At 34.3% G+C, this 21,565-nt stretch overlaps 1 protein-coding gene and 1 pseudogene across 1 annotated transcript; one reads left to right on the top strand and one right to left on the bottom strand.

Annotated features, from left to right (window-relative positions):
• Positions 1-5,547: 5,547 nt before the first annotated feature.
• Positions 5,548-6,265, top strand: LOC131928119 (uncharacterized; annotated as a pseudogene).
• Positions 6,266-9,771: 3,506 nt separating this feature from the next.
• LOC131928313 (glucose-induced degradation protein 4 homolog) lies at positions 9,772-11,581 on the bottom strand. The gene has a single exon (XM_059284307.1). The coding sequence runs from the start codon at positions 11,321-11,323 to the stop codon at positions 10,610-10,612; it is 714 nt and encodes a 237-aa protein (XP_059140290.1). The 5' UTR covers positions 11,324-11,581; the 3' UTR covers positions 9,772-10,609.
• Between the last annotated feature and the right edge of the window lie 9,984 nt (positions 11,582-21,565).

Genomic DNA, 21,565 nt, shown 5'->3' with positions numbered 1-21,565 from the left:
TACGGCACGATCGTACGGTACGATCGTACGGCACGATCGTACGGCACGATCGTACGGCACGTAGCAATCGAGAGAAACGAGTTGACGAAAACAAGGTTTACAAAGATATTTTTAAAAAAACGCACTATTACCGAAAAGCAAATTAGACCATGCGGAAAATTATAAAAGAATATATCTTTAAGTTTAAAGAACAGTTTAAAAGTTTAAAATGAGGTCTATTTATATCTAATCCAGTTTCTTTATTTCGTAGACATAGGAAAATCAATGAACACAAATCAATTCATTAAACAGAATGATTGAGCTTTTTTTCAATTCTGAATTTAAGTAGTTTAAATATTTGAGAAGTTTTAGTAAAAAAAGATAAAAAAAAAACAAAAACAACCTCGAAGTGTGAACAGATTAGTGAAAAAGAATTTTATCTCTTGTGCATGAGTCGTCTTACTATAAAAAGAAATGGTGCATACGTTATTCTGAAATTATGCACAACAATAGTTTATAATTTTAAAATTAATGCACTTACCAGTACAAAAGATCTTTAGTTTCATTCACTAATTGTCACGGGAATTTGATGCATATTTTTTAATCAAACAAACTCGATATATATAAATATAATATGCGAAATAAAACATTGTTTAATAAATAATAACATTAAATATATTGGATTATTGAAAAATCTAATCTATTCGGATCTGTTTTTTATTTGTATTAGTTGCTTCCCATTTAAAGTTTTTGAAACCAGGGGAAACAACCGATATTTAATTTTTTTTCTAATGAAAGAGAAAAATAATAGAATATAAACAAACATAATTGTTTTAACTTTATTATCAAACACAAAAAGTATTACATCAATACGAAAAATAATGTCCATTTTTGAAATTCTTGGATTTTTAAATAACTATTTGTCTCTAAAACGTTGGCTAAAGTTATAGATAAAAGACTTGCTGAATCGGTTAAATTGTTAAACCTCTAATAATAATAAGTTCTTGGTAATGTTTATTAAATTTTGGATCCCTTGAAAACAAGGGACAAAATCTAAATTTAAACTATGTGTTTTCTATATGTGATATACAGCAACACTCGAAGAATGCAAACAATTATTTTATTACAAATTTAATACCATCATTTATTTACCATCATTTATTTAAGGCCTAGCATTTCTTTTACATAGTTCATTGGTCAACCTTTTTTGCCTCTTGGTATTTTTTGGATTTCTGAATGATTAATTACCTTTAAATATGTAATAAAGTATAAGGTCAATGAACTGCTGAATTATTGAAGATGTCAAACTTGCGCAATTGTAATGTTAGACAGTTTTTGCGAATAGTAAAATTGTGGATCCCTTAAAATCAAGGGACTAACTCAAAGTGTTTGAGTATGTGAGAAAAGCGTAATGGTGGAGGGTTGGATAGTTTTACATCTCTTATTTATTTTTTTTATTTTTTTGGAAAATGTTTATTTTATCTTTATTTCATTTGGATAATGCTGTTTGAGTAGTCGAGAGATGAATAATCGTAGATGTAGACTAGTACTGGGGAGGTGTAGACTAGTGCTGGGGGAGGTGTAGACTAGTGCTGGGGGGTAAGACTAGTGCTGGGGAGGTGTAGACTAGTGCTGGGGGAGGTGTAGACTAGTGCTGGGGGAGGTGTAGACTAGTGCTGGGGAGGTGTAGACTAGTGCTGGGGGAGATGTAGACAAGTGCTGGGGGAGGTGTAGACAAGTGATGGGGGAGGTGTAGACTAGTACTGGGGAGATGTAGACTAGTACTGAGGAGGTGTAGACTAGTGCTGGGGAGATGTAGACTAGTGCTGGGGAGATGTAGACTAGTGCTGGGGGAGGTGTAAACTAGTACTGGGTGAGGTTAGACTAGTGTTGTGGAGATGCAGACTAGTGCTGGGGGAGGTGTAGACTAGTGCTGGAGAGATGTAGACTAGTGCTGGGGGAGGTGTAAACTAGTGCTGGGGGAGGGTGTAGACTATTGCTGGGGGAGGTGTAGACTAGTGCTGGGTAGATGTAGACTAGTGATGGGGAGGTGTAGACTAGTGCTGGGGAGATGTAGACAAGTGCTGGGGGAGGTGTAAACTAGTACTGGGGAGCTGTAGACTAGTACTGGTGAGGTGTGGACTAGTGCGGGGGGGTAGACTAGTGCTGGGGAGGCGTAGACTAGTGCTGCGGGAGGTGTAGACTAGTGCTGGGGGAGGTGTAGACTAGTGCTGGGGAGATGTAGACTAGTGCTGGGGAGGTGTAGACTAGTGCTAGGGGAGGTGTAGACTAGTGCTGGGGGAGGTGTAGACTAGTGCTGGGGAGGTGTAGACTAGTGCTGGGGAGGTGTAGACTAGTGCTGGGGAGGTGTAGACTAGTGCTGGGGAGATGTAGACTAGTGCTGGGGAGATGTAGACTAGTGCTGGGGAGGTGTAGACTAGTGCTGGGGAGGTGTAGACTAGTGCTAGGGGAGGTGTAGACTAGTGCTGGGGGAGGTGTAGACTAGTGTTGGGGAGGTGTAGACTAGTGCTGGGGAGATGTAGACTAGTGTTGGGGGAGATGTAGACTAGTGCTGGGGAGATGTAGACTAGTGCTGGGGAGATGTAGACTAGTGCTGGGGGAGGAGTAGACTAGTGCTAGGGGAGGTGTAGACTAGTGCTAAGGGATGTGTAGACTAGTGCTGGGGAGGTGTAGACTAGTGCTGAGGAGATGTAGACTAGTGCTGGGGAGATGTAGACTAGTGCTGGGGGAGGTGCAGACTAGTGCTGGGGAGGTGTAGACTAGTGCTGGGGAGATGTAGACTAGTGCTGGGGAGATGTAGACTAGTGCTGGGGAGGTGTAGACTAGTGCTGGGGAGATGTAGACTAGTGCTGGGGAGGTGTAGACTAGTAATGGGGGAGGTGTAGACTAGTACTTGGGAGGTGTAGACAAGTGCTGGGGAGGTGTAGACTAGTGCTGGGGGAGGTGTAGACTTATGCTGGGGGAGGTGTAGGCTCGTTTAATGGTAGCGGTCGACTTTTAGGGGTGTAGATTAGAACTGAATAAGTGCAAAAAACGTACAACGTCATGACCATATCGCTTATCTCTGATGGTTAAATGTACAATGTTAGCGATGTACTGACTTTCACATCCTCAGATCTCAACAAGTTATAATCTGTAGTTGGTTAAAAAATAACGTCTTTAGTCAAACAAACCTGAGACAGAAACATTTAGGCGTTCCATTTTGTGCTAAATATTTGTCTTTGTAGGGCCTGGCATAAATAAATGTCAATTGAATTAAAAAAGTCTTACATTTTAAGATTGCATTAACACGATGAATGTCTTTATTAACAAAACCTGAAGTTAAACGGTTGTACGGCACGTATCAATGGACAGAAACGAGTTGACGAAAACAAGGTCTACAAAATAAAAATAAAACACAATATTACCGAAAAGCAATTTCGATCATTGGTTACACATTTAACATTTCTTCTTTAAGGAACATAAACGAGTTGACCAAAGAAGAACATTTTAAAAACCAAACGAGAGGTCTATTTCTTCGGTAATCATGTTACATTCTTTCTTAGACATTGCATTGAGAAAATCAAGGAACGAAAATTAATCCAATAAAAAGAATATTGGAGCTTGGAAATCAAACTAACTTTTAAAAAGTTTTTCACTTTTGAACGAACATATTTTTAAAATTTAAGAAACTTTAGTAAAAAAAAAATCGAAGTGTGTGTAACAAAGTGCATATGTATTTACATCGCTTGTGCATGAATCGTCTTACTATTAAAACGTCCTTGAGTTTCATTCTCTAATTGTAACGGGAATTTGATGTATAGTTTTGTAAATAAACAAACTCGCTAGTATAAATATAAAATGCGCTAAAAAACAATGTTTAATAAATAATAACATTAATTATATTATTTTCTTGTCATAACTCATAAAAATATTATACCGTAAAAAAACTCTAAACAAGATAAACACACTAAAAATGTGTGGAGTAGATAGTATGCTGATAGCTGCTTGGGCACAAGGCATAGCCCCACAACTGTGTTCTGGTCAGCCCCTCGGCCATGCTTTCCACTACCCCGAAGTGAATATTTTATTTATTTTTTCAAATATTTTCAACAGTAATTGTTATTTTATTCAGAAATCATTTTTGTATGTGTAAGTGTGCATTTATTTGACTTGAGTGGCATTGTTTTTTAGTTATTAGTTTCTAAATTGGGTAGGGATAGTGCTATAGTTATATAATTTAATTTTATTATCCTAGCAGAGCTAGATAAAATACTTTATTATGTTGTGTGCGAAGCATGTGTATGTTTTTATATGAATAAATATTATTTTAAACCAATTTATTTTAAATGTATTTACCTAAACCTAATCATATACCATGTTTTTGGAAAAAAAATGCTTAAGTGTCTCTTTAAAAACTGGGAGATCTTGCAAATTGTAACTTTTGGCTCTCCCACTTCAAAAGGTTGCCGACCCCTGGCATAGTTGAAAAATAGAATCCATTTACCTTAGTTTTTTATTTGCATAAAATTGCTTCCCATTTACAAAATCATTTTAACCAGGGGAAACAACCAGTACCTTATGTTTCTGATAAAGACAAGAAAATAATAGTATAACGTGAACAGAAAAAAACTTAATTTATTTATTATTAACAACACGTGTTTTAATATTTTAATATGGGATATTATTTATTTTCTTGAATTTTTTTTTATACTTTTAATATTATTTGACTATATGATGTGTTTAAAAGGATTAGCTCAAAGACTTGCTGAATTTATTAAATTGGTAAACATCATATTATCTATGCTAGTTTGGTCTACTGTTAATAGATGTGATTTAAACTACAAAACGTGTTTTAATTTTAAACGCTTAAATTATCAAGAGAAAAAAAATAAATAAAAATTATTAAGAGGAAGGGGTTGGTGTGGTCGAGTCGGAAAAGCTCATGGTTGCTAAACCGAAAAGTCTGGAGCTGGGGGACAGCCACTCTTCTTGGAAAGACGTCACCAAAATTAAACAACTGCTGCCTTGTACTTTGTTCTTGGTTGGACAAGGGTTATGTAAACAAATCCAATAAAAAATATAATAAATCTGCGTTTACTATAAATATTAAAAAAATGCTTTCCTTAAATATATTGGTGCACTACTGTTTATATCACTGTAAATAAAAACGTGGGCCGCTTATTTAAATACTTATTACTATAGCGGTCCACGCTTTGGTTTATAGTGATATGGGTGGTGGTGCTTTGATATATTTAAGGAAAGTAATTTTTTATATATATTTATGGTGGCCGCAGATTTATTACATTTTTAAAAATTATTTTATATTTAATAAAATTTGTATTATTTTATTTTTTTAGTGCATTTATAAAAGCTTGTAATTATAAACGTTTTTATGTATTTATTAGTTTTATACTTTTTAGTATTAACGAGTTATACGCATGTTAAGACAATATGGAGTAGCAACAAATATATAATACACAATTTTAAAAACAAAATTGAAATCAAGAGACAGATTACGAAAGACACCTGTTATTGAAATGTAAGTTGAAAAACAAACAAAAGGAAATGTCAAACAAAGCTATTTCAAAACCTTTATTGAAAAATGTCCTGCTATATTTGTCAACTTAAGCGAATAACCCTTCAGATTTTGCAAGTCACATGGTGGAAGTAAGCAAATGAGTGAATTTATTGAGAATCATTTGCTTGCTTGAGTTCACACAGAACCAGAGTTTCTTCAAGGCATCTCTTTGGGGGAGAGACAAAGACCCCCCCCCCCACCGAATAAGTTTTACCGCCCCCCAAACGAAATGAAATTTATATAATTTATATAGAAAATATACACTTTAAAAATTTCCCCCCCCCCCCCCCCGAGAAAAAAGTCTGGACGAAACACTGCACAGAACAATCAGGGAGTTGTTGTTTATTTACAACCAAGACAAAACAGATAAGCGTCAATATTTAAATGGTGGCAAGTAGATCCTGGGAATGTCATCTAAATTAGCCCCTGAAATGTTCTAAGTGGAGTGAACACCTGAGAACCAGGTCAGGTGTTCAGATTGTTAGAATGATTAAAAATAATCACACAGACACTCGCATCACACAAGGCATATGGCAGCCATTCATGTTCAAGGAGACTGAATGGGCAGTGACTAAGTTCCCCAATGAGAAGTGGTCATCTGTTCTCAAGGTTGGAAAAACAGCTACAGATTATGTGCTGGAGGAGCAATCAGACAAATCCCAACATGACATCAAGACACGCTGCATACATGAAGATAACAAATAATTGTTTTCGTCAACACATGTTTGTACATTTTCTACTAAACTAAGAAAAAAAAATGAAATCAATGGACAGGACGAAAGTGTAAATCATCGTTTTTTGTGTTTAGGTGATAGGCAGCTGCACTCCAATTTTTTCCAAACAAAGAATGAAAACAAAGAATTAAAAAAAAACATGAATAATACCATGATTTGTTTAAGCCTTGTTTAAAAAGTTTCTTATATATTTTTCAACAGTCAACCTTATTTGCCTCTTATGTAAAGCTATTCTAGTACTATACTCGGGTCTCCATTTAATCGAGAATCCACTAGGTGGGTGATAATGCAAGTACCCTTTTACATTCTCGCATAGAGAAAGTATAGAGGAAATAATTACCCATTGTAGATTTGTTTCGCCACAGAATGACTGAGGGATAAAAAAAAAAAAAGATTGTTAAACATTTAAGTGAACCTCATAAGAAAATAACAACTATATAAAAGGAACTCGAAGATGTACGTTGATATACTCATCTCTGGACGAAAAATGTACAAGAGAATATTTATTTTTTAGTTGTTTCCCATTTAAAATTCATTGAAATTTTGTTTTCATTGAATTTTTTGCATAAGCGCAACGCAATATTACAACATAAACTGAAATGATTGTTTTATTCATCACAATCAACTAAGCGATTAATATGTTATTAGGAAATAGTCTGTCCGATCTTGTTAAATTATGCATTTCTGAATAATTAATTTGCACTAAAATGTGTATAAAAGCATTAGCTCATTGCCTTGCTGAATTTTTGAAGCCGTGAAAATACCGCTCCACCAATGGGGCTATTCGTGTTGTAAAAAAATAATTTTGGATCCCTCAGGTGGCGCCAAATAGGGGTCGGTAAATTTTTTTTAAAGCTGATTGTATGCTGCAGATTTGTATTTATAAACAATCTAAGTTAAGAAAATTAATGGCTCCACGTCTTTACATACTGATTTAATTGTTTTCTACATTGATTATTAACTGTAAAACATATAGCCTACTCTTAAGAAACAGTGACCGGCTAAACCGCTTTCCAGCTTTTCCTAGATGTGTGGGGGGGGGGGGGCGCTTTTTCGAGACTAAAATCGGAAGAATTTATACTAGGTTGGTGAGGTGATAAACGTTACCACTTATAAAAACAATTGTATTTAAACGTATTGTATGATTGTTTAACCGTAATTTTTATCAAGATGGTGCAAAGGGGGGGGGGGGACGCTTATAGGCTAACTAAAATCGCAAAATCACACTGGATTTTGAGTGAGCTACCTTCAGCACTTAGAAAAGAAACCCGTGATGGCCACAGACCGAAACGTTTTAAAATCTACGAATGAAAACTCCAACATCAGTATCGTGAAACCCAAGCACTCTGTGGCATAGACGCCATACCTCATCCACATCATTATCGGCAAACAAGAAGACAATATGGCTCTCTTGCTAGAGGAATAATGTGCCCTAACTGCTAGATACATCTATGACATATGTAGAATTCTCCATTTTAGATTTCATGGCGGCATAAATTTAGTTGACGGAAAAAACGTCGCGGCACATCCCTGAACTGAATAGAAACAAAAGTATATTTCTGTTTGTTAGTTGTTTCCCATATTCAAATTTATAGCTACCAGGGGAATCAACTTACATCTTTACATTTTTGCGTAAGAACAAAAGTAATAATACAATAAAAATAAAAACAATTATTTTATTTGATGATCTCGCAGCTATTAATATTGTTTTACCTAACATTTTGTCAGTTTTGATATATTTTGGAAGTCGAAAAAATTAATTTGCTCTAAAGTATGTAGAAAAGCATTAGCTTAGTGACCGGCTGCATTTTACCACATTGGGAAACCACAGCACTTTTAAACTGACAAAAAAAACCGTTTGAAGTTAAAAAATTTTGGATCCCTCGAGAATCAAGGGACAAGATTAATAAAGTGTATGAGTTAATGAGGATAGCGCAGGGGTCGGCAACCCTTTGAGCCGAAAGAGCCAAAAGTTACAAATTACAACATTACCCGGTTTTTAAAGAGCCACTAACATTTTTATGTCAATAGTATATTTGTTTAGGATAAAAAAAAGTATATATATATATATATATATATATATATATATATATATATATATATATATATATATATATATATATATATATATATATATATATATATAATCCTAAACAAATATCATACTATCTATATATATAATTCTCTTCTGGGAGCCGTTAGAAAACAAGCTGCAAGCGCCTCCTTACAGTCCCCTCTCTTCATCTCTATCGCAATCTAGCTCCCTACCGCTAAAAAGAGTGTTCAAACTAAGTAGAAGTTATGTATATTTATGAGTAGCATTGTTTTTTTTTCTCAGCACAAAAGATTTCAAAAGTTCAAACCAAAATCGACGTCTTCATCGTTTATTCAGAAGTTGATGCTGCACTAGTAATGAAGGCAAGGAATTATCTTGTTTTTTATTGTTCTAAACGGGAGGTGACACCAAAAAGTTCCGTACCGGGTGACACCCGACCTAGCCAATGACTATTTAATAAAATATTTTTTTCTCAAATATCATTAAAATACACAGGTAATTTACGTGTAACTGGTACCGATGGCTGACTGTTGAAAATGGAATCGATTTACATATATTTCATGTGTATATAGTTGTTTCTCATTTCAAAATTTATTATAACTAGGGGAAGTAATAATTCATTCTTCACTTTTTGCACTAAAAAAAGTAATTATACAAATTAAAATAAATTGAATGTTTTAATTATTAATATTAATACTCCAATTAATATGTTAATACGTAATATTGTGTCCCTTTTTTATATATTTTAGATTTTAAAATAATTTATTTGCTCTAAAATATATAAAAAACATTAAGTCATTGACCTCCTGATTTTTTCATATTGTGAAGTAACTACTAAATTACGTTCTTTATTTTAGATGTAAAAGGAAATGTTGGATCCCTTGAAATCATGGGACAACAATAAAGTATTTGAGTATTTGAGGAGAAAGTTGTATTATAGCAGGGGTCGGCAACCTTTTTGAGACGGACGAGCCAAGTTACAATATACAACATTTCCTACATTTTAAATAGCCATTGACATCTGTATGCACTTTGGTAGTGGAAAACATGGAACCATGGCCACAGGGTTGGACACAGCACAGATGTGGGGCTGGGTCTAATGCCCATTCTTTCAGGCATCCTCCAGGGAGAATTTCAATGCTTAATTAATTAGTGATTTGCTAATTTGTGGAGTGCTGACGTTTAAACAGTAATGCTAATTTTAGACAAATTTTAGAGAAATTGTTATTTTTGTTTTGTTTTTTTGTTTTTTTTTTTGATACCCATAGAATTTTTATTGATTTGTACAAATTTAGCATCTGTTACAGTTTTATAGTAGAAACAATGCCTTATTCAAAAACTAACATTATTCAATAAATGTACACTATTAATAAATATTATTTATCTAACAAAATTGTAGACTCAAATTTTACGTGTTAAACTGCTGTTAATTATTAAATTCATGAAAATGAACTGACCATGAAAACATTAACAGAAAGTAGTAGCACCTTATTTAAATATAACCTACCATACTAAACATAACATTTAACATTTTTTCACTTGCTCTGGTTACTGAGTATCATGAAAAATTTATATTCAGACCATAAAATCTGTATAAAAAAAGGTTTAAAAAAATCACAGACAACTCTTTTGGTTTTTATACATAAGTATCTTGAAACTAAATATTTTCCAATTAGTAATTTACAAAGGCTTTTTTGCCTGATAACAATTTAAACAAAATATTTTTGTTTAAATTTAAATAAATATTATTAACAAATGTATTTGCTTGTCTTACTGTTAAAAATGATACTGGTACTGTGAAAGTATGGTTAAGTACTCACGATAATGTTTTATATTAACTTATTAATTAGTTCTTAAAGCAACATTTACATCAACCTTTAGATTATGTTAAATTTTGCTTTAGCAAAAATTAACTGATCTCCCTAAATGCAGCTCATATACAAGCAAATACAGAACTTGATAAGTTAAATAAATAACAGAAATAAATGCATGTATTAGATATTATAATTTGGCTTTTATAAATCTTCATATAGAAGTGGGTGTCTCCGTATCATGCAACATAAAAGGCATGACTGAACTTTTGGAAGTTAATCACTAGCAGGGTATTAAGATGTTGGCATGACAAATGTGAATAATATTCTCAATCCTTATAATGTCCACTTGCAAAGGAGAAATACTTTTTTATTCAGGAAAAATATCCACATCTGTAATGGGAAGAATATTTGTACCATCATGAGCAGCCCTATGATCTTCAGTAAATCATCTGAATTCATACACTCCTGTATTTCTTTCCTGTACGTGCTGAAGATTTAAAGATTGAAACCATTCAGAACTTCTATGATAGTAGTAGCCTTCTATTGTAGCTGTTGACTTTTGGAAGCAGATGTAATAAAAGCCGGCAAAGGATGCTCCGTTGATGTCTTTAATTGTATGATCAGGTACAAGAAAGTGTTCCTTCCACCTCATATACACATAATCAGAAGCTTTCAATGCATCATAATCAAAGTTGTCAGAATTGAAATTTTTTGCACGGTTGTGAAAAGATGCAAACTTGCCCCAGTGTTTTCTGTCTACATCTTCATCAGCATCCCATTTGCGTGTTAAAAAAGGATGACGACTGCTGATAATCTCAATATCAAAATAAGTGGTCAGTGTAGGGTATTCATCTGTAAGACCTTTAACTTGTAAATACCCACATAAAAAAGCTTTTTCCACATCAACATGCTGTAAAACAACTTCCACATCATATCGATTCTTTTTACTCTTTTGATGTCCTTGAAATCGTGAGCCATTGTACAACAACGAAGTTGGGATACCCATCAAACTGGAATATGCTGGAGTAGGTGGATCAAGTTCCGAATCAGATATATCATTCATGTCATTATTAAAAAGGCCAATCATTAGCCCTTCATGGTGTTTCCGTTGGTTCATAATTTCCCTGATTTGCTGCATTTGAATACCTTGGACATCCATATTTAATATAATATTTATTAAAATTACTTTTTTAAAGTTACTTTTTTAGGCCTAAAAATTTAATTTTTAATGGTGTAGTTCCTAAAAGTAAACTTTAGTTAACTGCGAAGTCTGCTGTAATTATAGGAATCAACGCAGTTTCAAAGGTGTTACCGTTTACACACCTAGTTTTTGCGATTATGCTATTGAATCCAGATCTAGTAGATCTGGATCTACATTGATGTGTAAAGTTGGGCCTAGTCTAGACACTAGTCTACAATGTAGCAATTGTTATTGTTGTTGTTTGTTGTTTATAGCCTATCCACATAGAAATTGAAAGGATGTTCGCTATATATAAATCAAAAGGTAATTACAACTACAGAGGTTTCCTGAACAGTATAACTCATAATTTATATTACATTGACTTTTGAAATTAATGTCTACAGTTTAATTAGTATGCATACTTTAATTTACAATTTATTATTTTTTACTGAAACGAATGCTATACGTCGCCATTTTCTGTTTATGATTAAAATAGTATAAAATTGTTTGACAAATGATTACTTTAAATAAACCGCGAGTGATCTCCCCTAAACTTTCTCGAATATTCTTAAATGAAACAACAGGAGATGGCGACTCGTGATATATACATGATTTTTAATCCATTTTAAATACTTAAACTTTTTTAAAATAGAATAAAATCTCGTGAAAAAGGAATTGCACGACAAGTGAACGTCAAATAAAATATGCATAATAATGCAGAATATTATTAGTACTTTATAAATTCACATGCGTTTTTTGAGAAATCGGAAATAGCGAAAATTACTACTTTCGGTCAACAGAAATTACTCAAAATTTGACAGATGTCAGAAAATTAGATCTCTTACTTACATGTAAAATGTCATTTATCTATCTGAAATAGTTTCAGTTATAGGATTTTGAAAAATTCAAAGTAGAAAAAGTGCCACTTCCGGTTATCGTAAAACGCTCAAAAGTTGATACGGATCTACGATTTTGATAAAATACTTATATATGAAATTTCATCAACCTAGCTGTAACAATACTCAAGTTATCGTGTTTACACACACACACACGCAGACAAACACACACACACATATATATATATATATATATATATATATATATATATATATATATATATATATATATATATATGTGTGTGTGTGTGTGTGTGTATGTATATAAAGAGGGAAAGCAACTGATAACCCAAGTTTTCTTAAGAGAAACATAAATAATAATACAATGCAAACGAAATAATTGTTTAATGTGTTATATTCAACATAAGTATTAATATGTTGTTAGGATATATTCCGTCCATTCTTGATAAGTTTTAAATTTCTGAATAATTAATTTGCTCTAAAATGTGAAGAAAAGCATTGCATAAATGACCAGCTCAATTTTGAAAGATGTGAAATAGCGTTATATCAACTAGGTTATAAAATGTTCAAAAAACTCAAATTTTGGATCCCTTGAAAAAGAGACAAGATATTTTCGTTTATTTTCATCTAAAAGAGCTGTGTAACGGGGAACCCCCCCCCCCCCCCCCCCCCGGAAGAACGTGTACCACCCCCCCTCCCCCAAGACGAAATGGAATTTATATAGAAAACATATTTCACCAGTGTCCGCCCCGCCCCCTTCCCTTCCCCAAGAAAATTTCAAATGCCCCCCCCCCCCTGAGAAAAAAAGTCTGGAAGAAACACTGTACTGGCCCTACACAGTGCGTGCGAAAGCCAGTAAAAAGGGAATAAAATCGATACCCCCCCCCTTTGCGTATCACGTTAGATGTCCTCGTGTTGGTTAAGCCAATGATTTGATTGGTCGATATGTCACATGACCAGCAATCTTCGGGCTGATATAACTTACAAAAAGTGTGGGTGAGTGGACGGGGGGGGGGGGGGGTGGATAAGAATGCGGTTAACTGGTGGGGGTCGTAGACAAAGTGAGATGGCGTTATAACACTTTTACCGTTACATATAATTAATCAAAAAAAATATTAAACAAAAATTGCTTATCGTAAATTTTGTCACCCTCACATCGAGCAAAAATTACCTAACATTTAAGTGAAACATATCAGCAAATAAAAGCTGTATAAAATGAACTCACAGATGTACGTTGATATACTCATGGAGCTGTTAGAGGACGCTGTCTCAGAACTGTGTAAGCCGGCGACAGATCGAAACGTTTTAAAATCTTCGGATGGAATTTCCTACATCATTATCGTGAAACCCAGTGGCGGAACTAGAAATAAAGGGCCACCCCGCAAAAAAATTTTTTAGGCCCCCCATATATATATATATATATATATACTAGCTGCATCCCGTGCTCCGCCACGGTAAATCTTTTTTAAATGTACCAACTTGGGAACAGAACAAAACTAAACACAACACAAACGAACGCAAAAAAAAACCAACGAAAAAACAAACACAACACTCATAACATAAACACAATTTAAATGCAATCATAAAGGCATATTGCTCACAGTCTAGCCCGTAGCGCCAAATCGCGCCCTTTCCGGTGATTTGCACCCCCCTCAAACTTTCGATTTGCACCCCTCCCCCCCCCGCCCTAAAACTTTCGATTTCCACCACCCCCCCCCCCCCTCGCAAATTTTTTCCAACCCACTTTGGCGCACCCGGGGACATATGCCCCCCCCCCCCCCTTGCTACGCCTCTCCTATAAAACCCGAAAGATAGAATAATAATTAGAAAACAGTATAAATAATAGGCAGTATTTAAAATATCCGTGTTTTACCTACAATATTTCACTTTATCCATTCACGCATTTTTTTTCCCAGTACTTTAAATTTTAAAAAATTACAATTGAGTTTCATAACTAAAACCATTGCGCACCTAATGAACGTGATGACGCGCCTATAATAGTGCTGAATAGTTGTTTAAAAATTATAAGTAATAAACAGTAGGGCCTACATTCAGTGAATAAAATAAATAAAAGATTGCCTTTTATCAATCTATGCTACAATCTTACACATCCGAATAATTTGCATTCACATTTTGCTAATTATATTATTGCAACACTAATTCCTTCTATGACGAACGTATATTTGCATTCACATTTTTTATTAGCGTGAGTTTAATGTATTTTTAAATTACCTCCTTTGTCAAAATTAGAAAAGAGTTAAATTAATTTGATTTTTCTACCCTGCTGTTATTATGTTATTAAAATGTATCCACTTTTTCTGGGAGCCTAAACGAAAATGATATTTGACATTAATCTTTTTAATACGTTTTAGCAGTTTGCGTGTATTTAATATTTTCTTGACGTTATGCGAAAGAGTAAAAACCGTGGCAATTATAAAATAGCTCTATGCCGCTATATAAACAAACCCTACTCTAATACTTATAATAAGACACTGCGGTGCACTGAAAAGCACAGCATGGTGCGTAGTTTACTTTTATAGTCCCAAAATCTATAGCGATGACGGACGGAAGGAAGGAAGGAAGGACAGACACAGCCCGCTTATATTATATATATATATATATATATATATATATATATATATATATATATATATATATATAAATGTATCGGTCAAAAGAATATAAAACATCACAGCTTTGTAAAAGTAATGGGGTCTCGTGTCTATTTTTATGTTTTGTTTTTGTATTTATATTATTAATGTTTTAAATATTATTGATTTAATATGTTTCAATACATATCTTTTTTATACAATATTATTATTTAGTAATTACTCTTAAAAAATAATTAAGAGAAGCAGTTGCTTTGTTATTTGTTTAGTACAAATATATTAAAAGGAGCTAATGATCACCCCTATTTGACTATTTTTATAAAAAGGGAAATAAGTCATTGAAGTGGTTTGAACATTTGCATATCTTTGATAAGTTTGATTGTATGAGAAAGACTCGGCTTTCACAGTTGTTTAAAAAAGGGGAAAAAGAAGATACAAGAGCGTGGGGTGGTGTCTATAGAATAAAGATAATCCAACCGCAGCTACGGTAATTTTTTTACAAAACAACCATCAGGTAAAAAATGAAAGAAAATTTACTTTTTTTTAAACAATAAATTATTTTATTATGGTCGGCTTTGGGCCCCTAAATGGCGTGGGCCCCCCGCATTGCGGGGTCTGGCGGCACTGTAGTTCCGCCCCTGGTGAAACCCCAGCTTTGGCAGAGTCGCAACATTTTTCTACATCGTTATTGACAGACAAGAAGACAATGTGTCTATCTTGTTACTGTAAGATAGAGGAATAATGTACCCTAACTGCTAGACACATCTATGACGTGTAGAATTCTCCATTTTAGATTTTACTAGACTACCCATCATCCGTTTGATAACCGTGGGTTTCGGGGGTCATCCATCAAAAAACATCACGTCTGTCACTCAGAGGCATAGCGACCCTTCCCGGCGCCCGGGGGACAAACTTTTCGATTTGAACCCCCCCCCCCGCAAGATTTCGATTTGCAACCCCCCCCCCCCCCCTCAAACTTTTGATGTGCACCCCCCCCCCCCCCCTCAAACTTTCGATTTGCACCCTCCTCAAACTTTCAATTTATTTTTCCAAACCATTTTGGCGCCCCAACATATACCCCCCCCCCCCCGGACTATCCCTTCATATACTGACGTCACAGGTGACCTACTCAACTCTACTTCACCTGCCCAGTGTCCCGCCAAGTCTCAGACGACATGTTTTTTATCGTTTAAAAAACGATTCCAGCCGCGTATGTCTCTGACCACACTATCCTTTCATATGCTTAGGACAAAGAAACAGATGAACTCTACTTCACCTGCCCTGTATCCTGCCAAGTTCAGATAGGCAACTTTATCATTCACATGTTTTAAAAAAATTGAAAAAAAAAATCATTAACATATTGGTCTAGAACCTATGCCACCCGCATGAGAGCCGGCTACGCTACCAACTTAGCTATTTACTCGTGACGTCAACCGTGAATTTTTATACTATACTATGAGTCTCCTTATGCAACATGATTTACGCGCATAGATCTAGATCTAAGTCTAGTAGTAGCAGTATTAACTTTCAAACTAAATTTTATCTTAAATTAGCCAAACAAAGATTTATATAAAATAAAGACGTTCTGAAATTAGCTAGATCTAGATAGAATTATCTAGATCTAGATTCTACGACTCGCTTGCTTAGGTCTTAAGTTTAGTTTTTCTTGCTAGATCTAGATCTAGATCTAGATCTAATCATTAGCTACGCTGATAGGCCCGGAGCGAGCATTTCAAAATTACCATATTCCAAACAAAGATTTATATTTAGAACGCGTTAAACTTTTGAATGGGAACACAATTTTCTTCGATAGACGCCGCCATATTATTGTACTAAAGAGTAAACAAAAACCTGTGACGTCACTATTCCCACAAAGTTTAGTCAATGTTTTAACATTTAAAAAAAAATGGGTTACTCTACGTATGAATAAATCAATAAATTAATTAACGTCTTTAAATAAATTTGTGATTAACAGTCTGTCTGCATTAAAAAATTATTCTCTACCTACATACTATTTTACAGCTCTCCAGATAGAGTAGAACATATCACAATACTCGATCGGAGAAACAAAAAAATAAATATTCAAACATGTAAACAAACTTGACTTTTAGTAGTATATAGATGGCGGCGTAAAATTAGTTGACGGGAAATACATAGCGGCACATTCCTGAACGGTATATAGATAACAAGAGAATATTTCGTTTTGTTAGTTATTTCTCCTATTGAAATGTATTGCAACCAGGGGAAGTAATCAATATAGGGAATATTTGTGTGAGAACAAAACTAATAATACAATATAAACTAAAATGATTTTTTAAATGTATTATATACTATGCAGGTATTAATATTTTCTTATCTAATATTACCTAAACTTCTGTCCATTTTTATAAGTTTTGGATTTCTGAATAATTGATTTGCTCTTAATTATGTAGAATAACATTAGCTCAATGACCGGCTGCATTTTTATAGATGCGAAGCCGCCCCTTTATCTATGTGTACAATGAATTTATAATAAAAATTTTGGATCCCTCGAAAATCAAGGGACAAGATTAAAGTGTATGATTATATGAAAGGGATCGGCAACCTTTGAAAACTGAAGAGCCAAAAATTTCAGTTTTTAAAGAGTCACTAACATTGTTTCAATATTTTGGTATTTGATAACTTTAGGTAAATAAATTGATATGAAAAAAATAACATTAATTATGAATTAATATTGATTTATATAAAAACATACATAATGTTTTGCAGAAACATGTTTTAATTATCCCTGCTATGATACAATTAGTAATAAAATAAGTATAACTATACGACTATCCCTATCACTTTAGAAACCAATAACTTTTTTCTTTCTTTCTTTACGGACACAGCCAGGCAGTCCTCAACACGGCAAACTCGACTAACTGGCTTGGGTATCGGTTTAATTACTGTGTCGGTTACTTCCGTCTTTCGGTTCACACAAGGCTTATCTTCACCCTACTCGTACCCCACAGTTCAGTACCTATCTCAACCGTAGGAAGCTAATAACTAAAACACTGCGTCACTCAAGTCAAATTAATGCATACTGAATTGTAGAGGAAAAAAGCTCTCGACTGTCAGTATACTTTCTACTGCACCTATTCTCACTGTTCTCAGATGAGTGTTTTAGTCATGTTTATGTTAAAGTTGTGTTTCTTTACAATATAATATTTTTATGAGTTTTGAAAATGAAATAATATAATATTTAATGTTTTTGTATGGAACTCGAAAGCCACAGGTTGCCGACCCCTGGGATAGCGTAATGCTAGAGGGTTGGTAGTCTGAAATCTCTTGAGTTTGGGATGACAGTTGAAAGTAAATCATTTTAGCGTGGCCGAGAGTTGATTGGTTGTTGATTGGTAGATGGGGTTGAGTAACCGTGTGTTGAGAATGTCGAGTAGTAGCGTTTTTCAGAATAGTTTATTGGGATAATGTTATTTACGTAGTCGATAGAGGAATAATCGTAGGTTGTGAAATTTGAGTAGTCGAGTTAACGTTGAGTATAGTTCGTCGAGATTATAGTGAGTTCGATGGTGTCGTGACGGATCATCCTACCAAGGTAGACGTCATTTAGCTGACTAGTGGAGGTAAGGACGAGAATTTCTTCTAGGCATCTTGTCGTGAAAAACTGAGAGCTCCCCCCCCCCCCCACCCACCCACGCGAATCCGAAGAAAGTCTACCGCCCCCACCCTCGAACAAAATGGAATTTTTATAGAAAATATATAGTTTTACCAGTGTGAGTAAAGATAATCGTCATTCTCGAGCTACTGATAGTGTTTTAAAGCAAAATATTTTCACTTGCAACATTGGTAGTGTCGAATTCACAAATTATGAATTACTGAAAAGTAAAAAAAAAAAATGGAAGATCTAATTAGCGGGTCGGTTGGTTTTTAATATTTAAGAAGCTTTAGTAAAAAAAAATCGAAATGTAAATGAACTGGTTAAAATGGATTTTCACCACTCGTGCATGTATCGTCGTACTATCAAAAGAAATGGCGCATGCGTAATACTACATGTATGCTCAAAATTAGCACGTAATTTTAAAATCAACGCACTTACCAGTACATTGGATCTTCATTCTACTGTACATGGTATGGGGATTTGATGCATATTTTGTAAATAAACAAACTAAACAAACTCGCTAGTTATATAAGACACGTTTTAAAACAGTCTTAAAAACAATCATTATATCAAATTTTTATTTTTAATTACATTTTCTGTTTGCAAACTTGAGGCGCAGCTACATGTAAATAGGTCACCAAGTTCTCGTTATTTTACGTGCCAGCTAGTATTTTTTAAACTATTTTGTTTTAAATCGGTAAAAAAAAAATAAACAGAAAATATACCTCTGCTTTTATTTTGTAATGATAGATTACAAGGTGTAGGCTAGCTAAAATACACATATACCATATATAAATGTGTGTTTTTAATGGAGGGTTTGTTTGTTAAAGTGTATCCCAATTTGTAATAAGTTGTCTTAAACGTTATTTCAATTACCGAAGCATACAGGTCCTTAAATTGATTCTATTATTTGTAAAACGTTGGATTTTGGGAACTCTTGGTATCTTAAAAAAACTTGAAGCGAGATGTATCAACAACTAGCCGCCATGTTGTTTTTACAACCTGTTTAGAAAACTATAAAAGACTATTTCTTTTTGATATCACATCTTTGAACGTACATATGTTTGATAAGTTAGAAACATTTGTAAAAAAAAAAAATAAAAAAAAAAACTCTCATCGTGAATAAATTGGTATATCTGGATTTTCAAAATCTCCGTATGGATTGTCATATTATCAGAAAAAATGATGCATACGTAATAGGCCTACTACATTTATTTAATATCAACGCAATTATCAGTTCAAAAGATCTTTTAGTTTCATTCTTTAGATGGCACGGATATTTGATGCATATTTGTAAATAAACGAACTAGCAAGTTATACATTTAAGATGCGCAATAAAACACGGTTTAATAAATAATAACCCTAATATAATGCGTTGTTTAATTATTTGCAATATTTATTTGTATCAGTTGTTTCCCATTTAAACATTCATTTTAATTAGGGGAAGCAACTAAAACGCTAAAATTTTGATGAAGAAAAAAAATAATTATACTATGTAAACAAAATTGTTTGCTTTATTTATTATATTCTTCACTTGTATTAATATATTGTTATGAAATATTATGTCACTTTAGATAATTTTTATTTTATTTTAGAATATTTACCCTGCTCTAAATTGCATACAAAAGCATTAGTTCAATGACCTGCTAAATGTTTTAATTTGTGAAATTGACGCAGCAACGACGACTTTTATAAATTGTAAGCAAAATATTTTGGATCCCTGGAAATAAGAGGAGATTGGTTCATCCTGTTTCAAAAACGTTAGTATTGAATCAATCTTGTGGGATATGTACAAGCACTCCTACACCACAAAAATGCTCTTTATTTGTTTACGCAACTCATGTGCTTTTTTTTCAGCTAAACCTATTTTGAAAATGCATTGAATTGTCATGTTTTTACATTTAAAAAAAAAACTATTCAGAGTAATCTCATCAAAATTTTATGTGTGTAAGCTCACACCCATTTTGAACAGGTATTTGGAAAATGCTCTGTTAATCTATGTTTGGTGATTCTTGTTTCACCCTATTTTATAAATTCCTTTTTTTTTTATCCAACTTCTGTATTGAACACAATTTGTTGGAAATATGTCGTATACCACAGAAATGCTCTTTTTCGTTTATTTATAACCAGAGATTCTTCCAGGGGGGGGGGGGGGGGGGGGAGGGGGGGGGGGTGAAAGCCCCGCCGAAGAAAGTCTACCGCACCCCCGACAATTTCAAATATTCCCCTTCCCCCCCCCCCCCCCCCCGCGGATAAAAAATACTGTTTATAACCTTGTTTCACCATTTTTGCGAACAAACTGCTCATCTCGTAAAACTTCACTAAATTGTCGGGAAGGCGGTATAAGTAATACCTATTTGACCCCTCCCCACACCCACCCACACACGTATACACACTTTTTTACCCCAACAACCCTTTCCCCCTCCCCCACCCTAAAACTATAAAACTGAAGCTAACAAACAGAGGCGTAGCGATGGGGGGGGGGGCAGGGGGTACATATGTCCCCGGGCGCCGACCTTGGGGGCGCCAAAATGGGTTTTAAAAACAAATTAAAATGTCATTTTAGCTGCATTTTTGCATTATTAACAGTTTGGGGGGGGGTGCAAATAAAAAGTTTGAGGGGGGGGGGGTACAATTTGAAAATTTGCTCCCGATGGGGGCGCCAAGGTGTAGACTAGTGTAAGGAGAGGAGTAGACTAGTGCTCAATTAGCGCGAAAACATACGATAGGATCATATCGCTTATCTCCGCTGGCTCAATGTACAATGTTAGCGATGTAATGACTTTTGATCCGTCCGATTATTTGTATGTACTTAATGATTCGAAAAGAAGTTTCGATCCGTGGTTGGTTAAAAAGTAACGTCTTTTGTCGCCAATCCCTAGACAGAAAGTATTTTGTCCCTATATCGAAGCTTGGAAAGCAAAATACTTTTTTTTTTTTTGTTTCCACTGTATTAAGGAAAAAATCGCAGTGTAATTATGGATTTTCGTCATGTGTGCAGGCATCGCCAAACTATCAAATGCTATATACGTAATAATACATGTAAGCACACAATTCGATGGTTATTTAAAAAAAAAAAAACGCACTTACCAAAAGATCTTTGAGTTTCATTCTCTAA

Source organism: Physella acuta, unplaced genomic scaffold, assembly GCF_028476545.2.
Source record: "Physella acuta isolate Inbredline_101_S28 unplaced genomic scaffold, ASM2847654v3 ptg000090l, whole genome shotgun sequence".
Lineage (NCBI taxonomy): Eukaryota > Metazoa > Mollusca > Gastropoda > Physidae > Physella > Physella acuta.
This window is presented reverse-complemented; position numbering and strand designations above follow the sequence as displayed.

Bases quoted from the DNA above. Each gene is read 5' to 3' on its own strand.
- LOC131928313 (XM_059284307.1), bottom strand. From the start codon at position 11,323: ATGGATGTCCAAGGTATTCAAATGCAGCAAATCAGGGAAATTATGAAC.